General features: G+C 51.8%; 2 protein-coding genes across 2 annotated transcripts in view; both read left to right on the top strand.

Moving 5' to 3' along the window:
- Positions 1-12,349, top strand: part of EXOC3L2 (exocyst complex component 3 like 2) — a 37,005-nt gene extending 24,656 nt beyond the window's left edge. The window contains exons 9-12 of the mRNA XM_050772089.1: positions 3,297-3,419; positions 3,923-4,078; positions 5,728-5,849; positions 8,849-12,349. Of these exons, the coding sequence (XP_050628046.1) occupies positions 3,297-3,419; positions 3,923-4,078; positions 5,728-5,849; positions 8,849-9,137 (690 nt within the window). The 3' untranslated portion in view covers positions 9,138-12,349. The remainder of the gene's footprint in view (positions 1-3,296; positions 3,420-3,922; positions 4,079-5,727; positions 5,850-8,848) is intronic.
- Positions 1-14,152, top strand: part of TRAPPC6A (trafficking protein particle complex subunit 6A) — a 72,888-nt gene that overhangs the window by 4,047 nt on the left and 54,689 nt on the right. The window lies entirely within an intron of this gene.

The following is a 14,152-nucleotide window of genomic DNA, read 5'->3' as shown; positions in this document are numbered from 1 at the left end:
TCTCCCCCAACCCTCCCCTTGCCCCTGTATCAGGGAGAGACCCACAGCCTGCCCATCTCCAGGGTCTCTGGTCTCCTCCAGATACCTCCTTTCCCTCCCCATGGGCGGTGGTCACTCACTTCATCCTATGAATTCTACCACTTGGATTCTCCTCTTCCCCCTCCTCACTCTTTCATTCCCTCCCTATCTCCGCTTTCCCCTTTGTTCCAGCCTCCTCCCATTTTGGTAAAGCACAAATCTGACCCTCTCCCTCCCCAGCACAAAACTGGCCATGACTCCCTACTGCCCTCAGGAGAAAGCTGGGGCTTCTCCCCCAGCCCAGGAGGCCCTGTGCACCCCAGGCCTGCCCCAGCCTCACCTCTACCCTCCCTGTCTTATACCTGGAATAAGCCTCAAAACCGGCTTAAGGGTCGCACAGCTCCCCTCACCCCCAAAACACACACTTCAAAAGGCCCAAGCTTGGTTTAATGCTCTCCGTCACTGTCTTAAAGTTATTATTATTTTTTGTTTTGGACGGGGAAAAAGAGTTTTGTTTTTGTTTTTGTTTTTAGAGATAGAATCTTGTTCTGTCGCCCAGGCTGGAGTGCAATTGCATGATCATAGCTCACTGCAGCCTCAACCTCCTGGGCTTACGCGATCCTCTCACATCAGTCTCCTAAGCAGCTAGGACCACAGTGTGGGCCACCATGCCCAGCTAATTTAAAAAAAAAATTACAGAGAGGGAGTCTCACTATGCTGCCCTGGGCTCAAGCAAGTCTCGAGCCTCAGCCTCCCAAAGGGCTGGGATTACAGGCATGAGCCACCGTGCCCAGCCCTTAACATTTTTTTTTTTTTTTTTTTTTTTTTTTTTTTTGAGATGGAGTTTTTCTCTTGTTGCTGAGGCTGGAGTGCAGTGGCTCAATCTCAGCTCACTGCAACCTCCACCTCCCAGGTTTAAGAGATTCTCCTGCCTCAGCCTCCCGAGTAGCTGGGATTACAGGCGCCCGCCATCACACTCAGCTAAGTTTTTTTATTTTTAGTAGAGATAAGGGTTTCACCTTGTTGGCCAGGCTGGTCTTGAACTCCTGACCTCATGATCCACCTACCTCAGCCTTCCAAAGTGCTGGAATTACAGGCATGAACCATCATGCCTGGCCCCTTAATAATTTTTCAATAAGTCTGCCTGGTCAAAAGACAGTTTTTAAAATGATGAACTCAATTCATTTGGTGCATTTGCAAGGTGCAATGCTTTCCTTCATTAACCAGTGAAAGAAGTTAGAAATTAACTTCCCCCAGAATCAGCAAATGGCAAACACATTTCCTTGAAAGTCACAGTTGCATATATATACCGTGCATTCTAGAAAAGAGGGGGCAAGACAGGTTCCACCCACTTTCACAAGTTTCATCAAATACCGGATCTACTCAAGGGTGGAGAGAAAAGGCAACTTTCAAAAATGAGGATGTTATTAACTGAGGCATTTACTATATTCCTTCCTAAGTGCCCCAGATGGGGAACCTGTTTTCTCAACCAGATCTAGGAAGTGGAATGTGGAAGCAATTCGTCCTCCTCCCCTTAAGGGCTGTGCATAGTTAATGAATTTTAAAAATATGTCTTAAAGTTCTTTCTTTTTCTTTTTCTTTTTTTTTTTTTTTTTTGAGACAGGGCCTCCCTCTGTTACCCAGGCTGGAGTGCAGGATCATGATCATATTTTACCGAAGCCTTGAACTCCTGGGCTCAAGCGATCCTCCCACCTCAGCCTCCTGAGTAGCTGGGACTACAGGCACATGACACCATACCTAGCTAATTTTTATTTATTATTTTTATTTATTTACTTATTTTTGAGACGGAGTCTTACTCTGTCACCCAGGCTGGAGTGCAGTGGTGCGATCTCGGCTCACTGCAGCCTCCACCTCCCAGGTTCAAGCAATTCTGCTGTCTCAGCATCCAGAGTAGCTGGAACTACAGTTGCACGCCATCACACCCGGCTAATTTTTGTATTTTAGTAGAGACAGGGTTGAACTCCTGACTTCAGGTGATCCACCCGCTGCAGCCTCCCAAAGTGCTAGGATTACAAGCGCGAGCCACCACGCCCAGTCCCAGCTAACTTTTTTTTTTTTTTTTTTTTTGAGACGGAGTCTCACGCTGTTGCCCAGGCTGGAGTGCAGTGGCGCGATCTCGGCTCACTGCAAGCTCCGCCTCCCGGGTTCCCGCCATTCTCCTGCCTCAGCCTCCTGAGTAGCTGGGACTACAGGCGCCCGCCACCGCGCCCGGCTAATTTTTTGTATTTTTAGTAGAGATGGGGTTTCACTGTGGTCTCGATCTCCTGACCTTGTGATCCGCCCGCCTCGGCCTCCCAAAGTGCTGGGATTACAGGCTTGAGCCACCGCGCCCGGCCCCAGCTAACTTTTAAATGTTTTGTATAGAAGGGGTCTCGCAGTGTCAGGCTGGTCTCAAACTCCTGGGCTCAAGCTACCCTCCTGCCTCGGCCTCCCAAAGTGCTGGGATTACAGGTGTGAACCACTGTGCCCAGCCCTTAATTTTTTTTTTTTTTTTGAGATTGACTCTTACTCTGTCACCCAGGCTGGAGTGCAGTGGCGCCATCTTGGCTCACTGCAAGCTCTGCTTCCCGTATTCACGCCATTCTCCTGCCTGAGGCTCCCGGGGCGCCCACCACCACGCCTGGCTAATTTTTTTGTATTTTTAGTAGAGATGGGGTTTCACCATGTTAGCCAGGATGGTCTTGATCTCCTGACCTTGTGATCTGCCCGCCTCGGCCTCCCAGAGTGCGGGGACTACAGGCGTGAGCCACCGCGCCCGGCCCCTTAATAATTTTTAAATGAAGTCCCCTGTTTTCATCAGCCACTCTGACCTTTTTGCTGGTCCTGTCCCTGGCATGCCCATCTGAAATCTGAACTGTCTTAATACTCACGATTTTCTCCCATTGAGCCACTCCCGCCCCCATCCTTCCCTTGGCTAAGGAAGGTCATCACCAGGGCATCAGTTCTGGTGTCCCTTCCTCCAGGAAGCCCTCCTAGGCTCTATGCTGAGTCAGGCATCCCCTCTGGGCTTCCTAAACCCCTGGGCTCCCTGGTCCCAGCCTTGCCAGCTTTTGATCATCACTACCTGGGGACCAGTCTGTCTCCCCTTCTGGACTGTGAGTCCCAGGATGCCAGGGCTGGGGCTATCTGTTCCCCATGTGTTCCGAGCACCACACAGCTTGGGTTCAACACGGAGCAGGGTTCCAGGAACAAATTCCTAAGTGAAGAAGGAGGGTGGGAGGGAGGAGAGCCATTACCCCCTACTCTGTCCCTGCCAGCCACACTTCAACAAGCTGATGCGCCGGAAGTGGCTGAGCAGCCCGGAGGCCCTGGATGGCATCGTGGGCACGCTGGGTGCCCAGGCCCTGGCCCTGCGCAGAATGCAGGATGAGCCTTACCAGGTGCGCCTGCCTGAGGGGAGGGGAGGTGAGGGTGGAGAAGAAGAGGGGAGGAGGAAAGGGGAAAGGGGCGGGAAGAGGGGAGGTTGGGAGAGCAAGAACACTCCTGCTGGAGGAAAGCCCTCTAAGGTGGGGAGCGGCTCCCTATGGATGGAAGAGGTGGCCCCTGCCCAGGGTCTGCGGGGAGGCGTGTGCGTGGAACTGGGGTGTAAGGCGGGGTGCAGACTGAGTCAGGGCCCCTGAGAGTGGAGCTTGGGGAATAGGGAGAGGCTGGGATGGAGCACCCTTTGGGGGCCGGCAGGGGCTGTCTGCGGGCTTATTAGGGGGCCAGGGAAGACATCCTAGGATAGTGCAGGGGCTGGGGGCTGGGGCGTGGGCACGGGAAGGGTGCCCATGGGTGCCTGAGTGGATATGGGCGAGTGGGGCGGGGCTGGCCTTCAGACTGGCGGGATGGGAGTCAGTGGGGCACGGCTCACACCCCTCGGGTTTCCCTCCTCCGCTTCCAGGCGCTGGTGGCCGAGCTGCACCGGCGGGCGCTGGTCGAGTACGTGCGGCCCCTGCTCCGTGGGCGCCTGCGCTGCAGCTCGGCGCGGACCCGCAGCCGCGTGGCTGGGAGGCTCCGGGAGGACGCTGCGCAACTGCAGAGGCTGTTCCGGCGGCTGGTCAGTGTCGGGACGCGGTTGGGGGGCTTTCAGAAACCAGGACAAGGCTTGGCTTCCGAGAATCTCAGGTCTCAAAAGCCAGGGGGAGAGGGGCAGGGCTCAGGACAGAAACTCTCAGCCAACTTCTGGTCAATAGCAACCAGTAACTTTGATCCACACCCTTTGCACTTAAAACCTGGCTTTCTTGCTCTGAGAACTCGCCTCTGGGCGCTTTCCTTGGCTGTTAAGGCGAATAATGGTCCCTATCCATTGTTTTGAGGATCAGATTGGTTAATTCCTGTTAAGTACTTAGGAGGGTGCCTGGCTCAGAGTTAAAACTCCTTGCATTACCAAAATTACCCGGGTGTGGTGGCTCATGCCTGTAGTCCCAGCTACTTGGGAGGTTGAGGCAGGAGAATCCCTTGAACTAAGAGGCGGAGGTTGCGGTGAGCCGAAATCCTGCCACTGCATTCCAACCTGGAGACTCAGTCTCAAAAAAAAAAAAAAAAAAAAAAAAAAAAAAAGACTCCATGAACATACAGAGAAGATACATGCAAGAGAAATGCAGAAATCCTAACATTTCTAAACCCTGGAATTAAAAACCGCCAGATCTTATTTGTACCCAGTTGTATTCAGCTGGGCTGGAAGGGCCTCATTCAGTCGCTCTTCCCGGAGTCTCAAGCCCGGAGTCCTTGGAATGTTTTCTTTGGGAAATTTTTGAGATAATTGTAGATTCACATGCAGATGTAAGAAAGAATGCAGGAAGCTTCCTTGTACACTTTATCCAGTCTCCACTCCCCCAAAGGCAAGATTTTGCAAACTTGGAAGAGGTTTGGAGAAGTGTCCCAGAGTTCCAAATTATCTGTAAAACTGGGAGGAGATTATATTATGGATTTTTCTCAAATGTGACCACAGTATGTCTTCTGCTACATTTTATTTTTTATTTTTATTATTTTATTTATTTTATTTATTTATTTTTGAGACAGAGTCTCGCTGTATCGCCAGGCTGGAGTGCAGTGGTGCGATCTCGGCTCACTGCAAGCTCTGCCTCCCAGGTTCACGCCATTCTCCTGCCTCAGCCTCCCGAATAGCTGGGACTACAGGCGCCTGCCACCACGCTCAGCTAATTTTTTGTATTTTTTGTAGAGATGGGGTTTCACCGTGTTAGCCAGGATGGTCTCGATCTCCTGACCTCGTGAGCCACCCACCTCGGCCTCCCAAAGTGCTGGGATTACACGTGTGAGCCACTGCACCCAGCCTATTTTGATTTTTATTCTTTATTTTTGAGACAGAGTCTTGCTCCATCGCCCAGGCTGGAGTGCAGTCGTGCAGTGTCCGCTCACCGTAACCTCTGCCTCTCGATTTCAAGTGATTCTCCTGCCTCAGCCTCCTGAGTAGCTGGGATTACAGGTGTGCACCACCACGCCTGGCTAATTTTTGTATTTTTAGTAGAGATGGGGTTTCACCATGTTGGCCAGGTTGGTCTTGAACTCCTGACCTCTAGTGATCTGCCCACCTCAGCCTTCTCCCAAAGTGCTGGGATTACGAGCTTGAGCCACCACGCCTGGTTTCTGCTACATTTTAGAGATGGGATAACAGGCCAGGGGGGGCAGGAATTGGCAGGGTCAATCTTGGGAGGGTGTGAGCCCTGCGACCTCCCTCCCCTGCAGGAGTCCCAGGCCTTGTGGCTGGACGCCGTGGTGCCCCATTTGGCTGAAGTCCTGCAGCTGGAAGACACGCCCAGCATCCAGGTGGAGGTGGGAGTGCTGGTGCGTGACTACCCAGACATCAGGTGAGACACCCCGCCTGGGCCGGGGCTTTGCAGTGCCTGGCCGAGGTCTCCTGGCGGCCTTGGCATCCGTCCTCATGTTTCCTGCCTCCTGGGCGAGGGAGGGAGCCGGCGAGCGTGTCTGACGGCCGTTTCCTGTTGGAACCAGGGCATTATTAATACGATTTCCCTCCTTCTCCTGCCGCTGCTGCTGCCTCCGCCGCCACCGCCACCAGGGCTCACAAACAAACAGGCGGTCACAGGAAGCCCAGGGCAGGGGGGTGCAGGGCTGCCCGGAGGCAGGAAGGGCCGGCCCGCAGGGGAGCCGCGGGGGACTCAGGGACACGCAGGGCACACGGGCGCACACGCACTGGGACAGCGGCAGGCGCAGGCGGCATTCAACGCCTGCTAGGTCACTTCCTTTCTATGTGACCTTCTCAGAGCCTCAGTTTCCTCATCCGTTCCATGGGGATAATAGTATTCTCGTCATAGGGTTATTAGGGAAATTTATCATCATCAACATCATCATCATCATCATCCATGACTATAGTAACAATTGCAGTTCTCATTCAATGAGTTCTTATTTCAGACCTAAATAAGCATCTTACATGCCAATCTTTTTTTTTTTTTTTGAGACAGGGTCTTACTCTGTTTCCATGGCTGGAGTGCAGTGGCACAATCATGGTTCACTGCAGCGTTGACCTCCTGGGCTCGAGCAGTCCTCCCACCTCAGCCTCCTGAGTAGCTGGGACCACAGGCACGCACCACAATGCCCAGCTAATTTTTTGTATTTTTTTGTAGAGATGGGTTTCACCATGTTGCCCAGGCTGGTCTCGAACTTCTGGGCTCAAGTGATCTGCCTGCCTCAGCTTCCTACAAACAGGGAAGCATGAGCCACCGTTGCCCAGCCCATGCCAACTTTATAAGGGGTATTTTGTTGTTGTTGTTTTGCTTTGTTTTTTGAGACAGAATCTCACTTTGTCGCCCAGGATGAAGTGATCTCAGCTCACTGCAACCTCTGTCTCCGGGTTCAAGCGATTCTTCTGCCTCAGCCTCCCAAGCATAGGCATGTGCCACCACACCCAGCTAATTTTTGTATTTTTAGTAGAGAGCGGGTTTCACCAAGTTGGCCATGCTGGTCTTGAACTCCTGAGCTCAGGTGATCCACCTGCCTCTGCCTCCCAAAGTGCTGAGATTGCAGGTGTGAGCCACTGCACTTGGCCTGTAAGGGGTATAATTAAAGCTATTGAAATACCACGCCTAGCAAGTGGCAAAGGTGGAACTTGAACCCGGGCAGTAGACTGGCTCTAAAACTAGTGCACCAGATTGGCTGGGCATGGTGGCTCATGCCTGTAATCCCAGCACTTTGGGAGGCTGAGGCAGGCGGATTACCTGAGGTCAGGAGTTCGAGGCCAGCCTGGCCAACATGGTGAAACCCCATCTCTACTAAAAATACAAAAATTAGCCAGGTGTGATGGCACACGCCTGTAATCCCAGTTACTCGGAAGGCTGAGGCAGGAGAATTGCTTAAGCCCGGGAGGCAGAGGTTGCAGTGAGCCAAGATTGTGCCACTGCACTCCAGCCTGGCCAACAGAGCTAGACTCTGTCTCAAAAAAAAAACAAAAAAAAAAACTAGTGCACCAGATCAACACACTACACAACCATGTGACAGTGCTGGATGGTGGTGGCAGTGGTGGTGGCTGCTGGAGCACTGCCAGTCCCTGCAGTGCTATTCAGGCAGACAGACATTCTATACTCAGAAACAGAACCCCAGAAAAACAAGGAGTGAGGCATGAGTGGGTTTCAGTTTCAGCACTGAGGGTGGGGGTCTTGGAACTGATTCAGGGTGGTCAGTTCTGGTTCTGGGGGATAGGGTCATGTCCTTGGGAAGGCGCAGATTCCTGGAGTCCCATGGGGTCCCAAGAAGTCCCAGTATTCTTGCTGATAATGGAGTTTCTGAACTTGAATATTGGATCATGAGTCAGAACTTGAATCTGTAGCTAAGTTTGAGAGTTTGCTAGCTGGGTTGGGTTTAGGGGGTTGAGCTTGAGGAGATTAGGAGGTGCCTAGGGCTGAGGATTTAGGGGGAGTGGGGTACAAGTTTTCTTTCTTTTTTTTTTTCTTGAGACGGAGTCCTGCTTGTTGCCCAGGCCTGAGTGCAGTGGTGCGATCTCGGCTCACTGCAAGCCCCACCTCCCGGGTTCATGCCGTTCTCCTGCCACAGCCTCCTGAGTAGCTGGGACTACAGGCGCCCGCCACCACGCCCGGCTAATTTTAGTACTTTTAGTAGAGACGGGGTTTCACCGTGTTGGCCAGGATGGTCTCAATCTCCTGACCTCGTGATCCGCCCGCCTCGGCCTCCCAAAGTGCTGGGATTGCAGGCGTGAGCCACCTCGCCCAGCCTCTTTTTTTTTTACTTTTGAAACGGAGTCTTGCTCTATCACCTGGGCTGGACTGCAGTGGCACGATCTCAGCTCACTGCAACCTTTGCCTCCCAAGTTCAAGCGATTCCCTTGCCTCAGACTCCCGAGTAGCTAGGATTATAAGCGCCTGCCACCACACCCAGCTATTTATTAATTATTATTATTATTATTTATTTTTAGTACAGATAGGGTTTCGCCATGTTGGCCAGGCTGGTCTCCAACTCCTGACCTAAGGTTATCCACCCGCCTTGGCCTCCCAAAGTGTTGGGATTACAGGCGTGAGCCACTGCACCCAGCAGAGAAGGTGAATTTTACTCACGAGCTGAGGCTTGGGGTGAAAAGGAAGATTGCAGGGCTGGTTCTGGAGTTGGTTGTAAGGGGGATTTGGAGATGGTTGGAAGTGAAGTTCTGGAGGGACCTGGTATGAGGTGAGGGCCTGGGCGAGGGAGCTGATTGGATGGAAGGCTCTGGAGGGGGCACAAAGGCAGAACTCGGGCAGGTTCTGAGACAGGTGAGGGGGTCAGGTGGGGTCTGGGGGTGGGCTGGGTGTGTGTCTAGAGCTGGGGAGCTGCACACACCTGTCTGTTCCTCTCCCCACAGGAGGAAGCACGTGGCAGCCCTCCTCGACATCCGTGGCCTGCGCAACACAGCCGCCCGCCAGGAGATCCTGGCTGTGGCCCGGGACCTGGAACTCTCTGAGGAGGGAGCCCTGTCGCCCCCTCGGGACCGTGCCTTCTTTGCAGACATCCCCGTGCCCCGCCCATCTTTCTGTCTCAGCTTCCCTCTCTTCCTGGGCCGCCTCCCCCTCTCCCGGCTGGCCAGGCCCAGTTTGGCCTGTCTGCCCCGGCCCCGGCCTCCGTCTCTAGTGCGGCCTCGGGCCCGGCGCTGAGGGTCACCCAGCCGCCTGCCTTAGTGACCCCATCTATGCTGCTGACAAGCCAACCTCCTGTACGGCGCCTCTCCTGACTCCCTGCCTGGGATCACACACCCCTGGGATAGAAAGACCCTTAGATGTCTTCTCACTCAACCCCAAACTCCCTGTGCAGAAGGGAAATGAAGGCCAGGCACGGTGGCTCATGCCTGTAATCTCAACACTTTAGGAGGCTGAGGCCGGAGGATTGCTTGAGTCCAGGAGTTCAAGACCAGCCTGGGCAACATAGTGAGACCTGCCCCCTATCTCTACAAAAAATAAAAAATTAGCTGGGCATGGTGGTGTGTGCCTATAGTCCCAGCTATTGGGGAGGCTGAGGTTGGAGGATCGCTGGAGTTTGAGGCTGCAGTGAGCTATGATTGTGCCACTGCACTCCAGCCTGGGCAACAAAGCAAGACCCTTTCTCAAAAAAAAAAAAAAAAAAAAAAAAAAAAAAGGGTGGGGGAAACAGAGGCCAAAGAGACAAAGGACTTTCCCAAGGCCGTGAAGCCTGTTCCCAGCACCTCCCCTCCTGCCATAGCCCAGAGTGGTGAGTGGCGTTCTGGAAGTCTCTACAGAAATATCCCAGCTCCCCCGCCCCTTTCCCCGACCTCAAGGTCTGGCCCCAATCCAATGTATTAAGGAACGTTCGATACTTAGAATAAAGAGGTTTCTATTTAACACAAGGAAGGGCTGAGTCCTGAGTGTGTTGAGGGGAGGAAGGACCGGGGGAGTAGGGCCCCAGGCCAGTGGCTTTTCACACGCCCAAGGCCGGGCTGGGCTCCAGCTCCTGGGCAGGGCAGTGGAGGCAGAGGGAGGCTGCGTGTGCCGGGAGTGATGCCAACCCATGTATACCTCCCGGCTGTGTGGCTCTGAGGCCAGGCCTTGGCCACTCTGAGCCAGGGTCCCTCATCTGGTCAGTCTCAAAGTACCTGTCCATTCCTGGTCCTGGTGGCTCCATCTTGGCGCGCCCTCCCCATCCATCCTTAGCCGGGAAGCTGCCCTGTCAGGAGAGGAAGGAGGTTGGGGGCAGGGCTGGCGGCATCCAGGGCGCCCTCCTGGGTTGACGCAGGAAAGTCTCAGGGTGGGAAAATTTCCAGCCTCTCACCCCCAGCCCCGCCGGATCCTGGTCCCCACGGAGACCTTGAGGTCACCTCCCTGTTGACCCCTGCCCCTCCGGCCTGGGCTGGACAGCCCGTGATGGATGTTTCCTGACTTGCGGGATTTTTGTGTGTATGTGGTGGTGGTGGTTTTTTTTCCCTGAGAAGTCAGAAAGAGGAGGCAGCCAGGGGTTAGCGTTGGGGCTGGGTTTGAAATCTCATGCATGCACATTTGAACTTGGGGAGGTAGAGACGAGGGACTCTTGGAGCCCAAGGCTGTGCTACCCAAGGCAGGAAGCTGCCCCTCTCTGGGCTGAGGTTCCTGTGCCTTTCTGGGGAATTGCTTAAACTCTCTTTCCCCAGGCTGAGGCAAGAATGTCCTGAGGGTGCACCCTCCTCACTTTGCCCTCTGAAAATGACATTTTATTTTATTTTATTTCTTTTTTTTTTTTTTTCAGTCAGAGTCTTGCTCTGTCACCCACGCTAGAGTGCAATGGCGCGATCTCAGCTCACTACAACCTCCGCCTCCCAGGTTCAAGCAATTTATTCTCCTGCCTCAGGCTCCTGAGTAGCTGGGATTACAGGTGCCCTCCCCCTCCAACCACCACCATACCCAGCTAATTTCTGTATTTTTAGTAGAGACAGGGTTTCACCATGTTGGCCAGGCTGGTCTCCAACTCCTGACCTCAAGTGATCCACCTGCCTCAGTCTCCGAAAGGGCTGGGATTACAGGTATGAGCCACCGTGCCCAGCCCGAAAATGACACTTTTTCTGTTGCCAATATGCAAAAGAGCAAGAGAGGAATTGAGGAATCAACAGTATTGTGCAGTCCATAGGCATTTATTGTTTATTTTTTAGAGACAGGGTCTTGCTCTGTCGCCCAGGCTGGAGTGCAGTGGCACGATCATAGCTCACTGCAGCCTCTACTTCCTAGCCCAAGTGATCCTCCTGCCTCAGCCTTCTGAGCAGCTGGGACTACAGGCTCACGCCACCACACCCAGCTAATATTTTAATTTTATTTGTTTAGTAAAGACAGAGTCTCACTATGTTGACCAGGTTGGCCTCAAGCCATCCTCCTGCCCCATCCTCCCAAAGTGCTGGGATTACAGGCGTGAGCCACTGCCACTGCCCTGTAGGCATTTAATTAAACATATAAGAGCCTCAGTTTGTCAGTGTCCTTTTCAGATGTTAGTCCCCCATTTAAAAACAGCTTTTGGCTGGGTACAGTGGCTCACACAGCAGTTTGGGACACAGAGGTGGGAGGATCGCCTGAAGCCAGGTGTTCAAGGTTGCAGCCGGCTATGATTGTACCTCTGCATTGTAGCCTGGATGACAGGTGAGACCTTGTCTCATTAAAAAAAAAAAAAAAAGGCCGGGCACGGTGGCTCACGCCTGTAATCCCAGCACTTTGGGAGGCCAAGACGGGTGGATCACAAGGTCAGGAGATCAAGACCATCCTGGCTAACACGGTGAAACCCCATCTCTACTAAAAAATACAAAAAACTAGCCGGGCGAGGTAGCGGGCGCCTGTAGTCCCAGCTACTCAGGAGGCTGAGGCAGGAGAATGGCGTGAACCCGGGAGGCGGAGCTTGCAGTGAGCTGAGATCCGGCCACTGCACTCCAGCCTGGGTGACAGAGCGAGACTCCGTCTCAAAAAAAAAAAAAAAAAGTGGCCGGGTGAGGTGGCTCACACCTGTAATCCCAGTGCTTTGGGAGGCCAAAGTGGGCGGATCATGTGAGGTCAGGAGTTCGAGACCAGCCTGGCCAACATGGAGAAACCCCATCTCTACTAAAAGTACAAAACTTAACCGGGTGTGGTGGCGCACCTATAATCCCAGCTACTTGGGAGGCTCAGGCAAGAGAATCACTTGAGCCCAAGAGGCAGAGGTTGAAGTGTGCCGAGATCATCCCCCTGCACTCCAGCCAAAGAGACAGAGCAAGACTGCATGTCAAAAAAAAAAAAAAAAAAAAAAAAAAAAAAAAAGTTAAAACAGTAGTAAATTTTATGTGTATTTCAGCACAATAAAGAAATTTTATATAAAGAAACCTCATACTCATTTGTAGTTAATATCCAACCTCCTTAGTCACTTTCTAGCCCTAAGCAGACACTAATCTGTCTGTCTCTATTAATCTACCTATTTTGTGCTTTTCACGTTTGGAAATACACAATGTAGTCTTTTGTGACTGATGTTTTTCATGTGCATAATTTTTTTTTTTTTTTTTTTTAGATGGAGTTTGGCTCTTGTTACCCAGGCTGGAGTGCAATGGCGCGATCTTGGCTCACCACAACCTCCGCCTCCTGGGTTCAAGCAATTCTCCTGCCTCAGCCTCCTGAGAAGTTGGGATGACAGGCATGCACCACCATGCCCAGCTAATTTTGTATTTTTAGTGGAGACAAAGTTTCTCCATGTTGGTCAGGCTGGTCTCAAACTCCTGACCTCAGGTGATCCACCCACCTCGGCCTCCCAAAGTGCTGGGATTACAGGCATAAGCCACTGTGCCCAGCCTTTTTTCTATTTTTTTAAGGTAGAAGCTTAGATGATTTTAAATCCTCCTCCCTCTCTTCCTTCCTTTCCTTCTTTCCTTTTTTCTTTCTTTCCATCCCTCCCTCCTTTCCCTCCCTTCCTTGACAAATAAAATTATATCTATTTGTGTCATACAACATGATGTTTTGGGGCCAAGCTCAGTGGTTCACACCTGTAATCTGAACACTTTGGGAGGCCAAGGTGGAAGGATCGCTTGAGCCCAGGAGTTCAAGACCAGCCTGAGCAACATAGGGAGACCCTGTCTCTATAAAAAATTTAAAAAATTAGCCAGGTGTGGTGGGGCATACCTATGGTCCCAGCTAATTGGGAGGCTGAGGTGGGAGGATGGCTTGAACCCGGGAGGTGGAGGTTGCAGTGAGCCGAGATGGTGCCACTGCACTCCAGCCTGGGTGACACAGAGAAACTACATCTCAAACAAACAACAACAACAAAAAAAAACTGTAGTCACCATATTGTGCAATAGATCTCCTGAACTTATTCCTCCCGCCTAACTGAAATTTGTATCCTTTGACTACCGTCTCCCCAATCTTCCTTTTCCTCTTTTCTAATTAAGCATTTAAAAATCTATCAATGTCTTTCTAAGCATTACTTTATCTCATGTCATGTACTTTGATATGTTAATTTTTTTCATTGAGTTTTACGTAGTTTATACTTTCTCTTTTGATTTCTTCTTCGACTTCTGGGTTATTTACTTTCCAAATACTTGTGGGTTTCTTTTTTTTTTTTTTTTTCTGAGACAGAGTTTTGCTCTTTTTGCCCAGGCTGGAGTGCAATGGCACAGCCTCAGCTCACTGCAACCTCTGCCTCCTGGATTCAAGTGATTCTCCTGCCTCAGCCTCCCAAGTAGCTGGGATTACAGGCACCCGCCACCACGCCCAGCTAATATTTGTATTTTTAGTAGAGATGGGGTTTTACCCTGTTGGTCAGGCTGGTCTCGAACTCCTGACCTCATCAGGTGATTCACCCACCTTGGCCTCAAAGTGCTGGGATTACAGGCATGAGGCACCGCACCCAGCCAAGGGTTTTTGTTTTTTTGGAGTTATCTTTGTATTACTGATTTCTGTTATGGTCACAAAACATATTTCATAATATTTTAACCTTCTAGATAGATCTTGCCTTTTATTTATTTATTTATTTATTTATTTTATTTATGTTTTGAGACAGTCTCTTCTGTGGCCCAGGCTGGAGTGCAGTGGTATGATCTCAGCTCACTGTAACCTCTGTCTCCTGGGTTCAAGCATTTCTCGTGCCTCAACCTCCTGAGTAGCTGGGATTACAGACGCCCGACACCACATCCGGCTGATTTTTGTATTTTTAGCAGAGACCGGGTTTTGCCATGTTGGCCAGG

Source organism: Macaca thibetana, chromosome 19, assembly GCF_024542745.1.
Source record: "Macaca thibetana thibetana isolate TM-01 chromosome 19, ASM2454274v1, whole genome shotgun sequence".
In the NCBI taxonomy this organism is placed as follows: Eukaryota; Metazoa; Chordata; class Mammalia; order Primates; family Cercopithecidae; genus Macaca; species Macaca thibetana.
The sequence above is the reverse complement of the archived record's forward strand: the minus strand, read 5'-3'. Positions and strand labels throughout refer to the sequence as shown.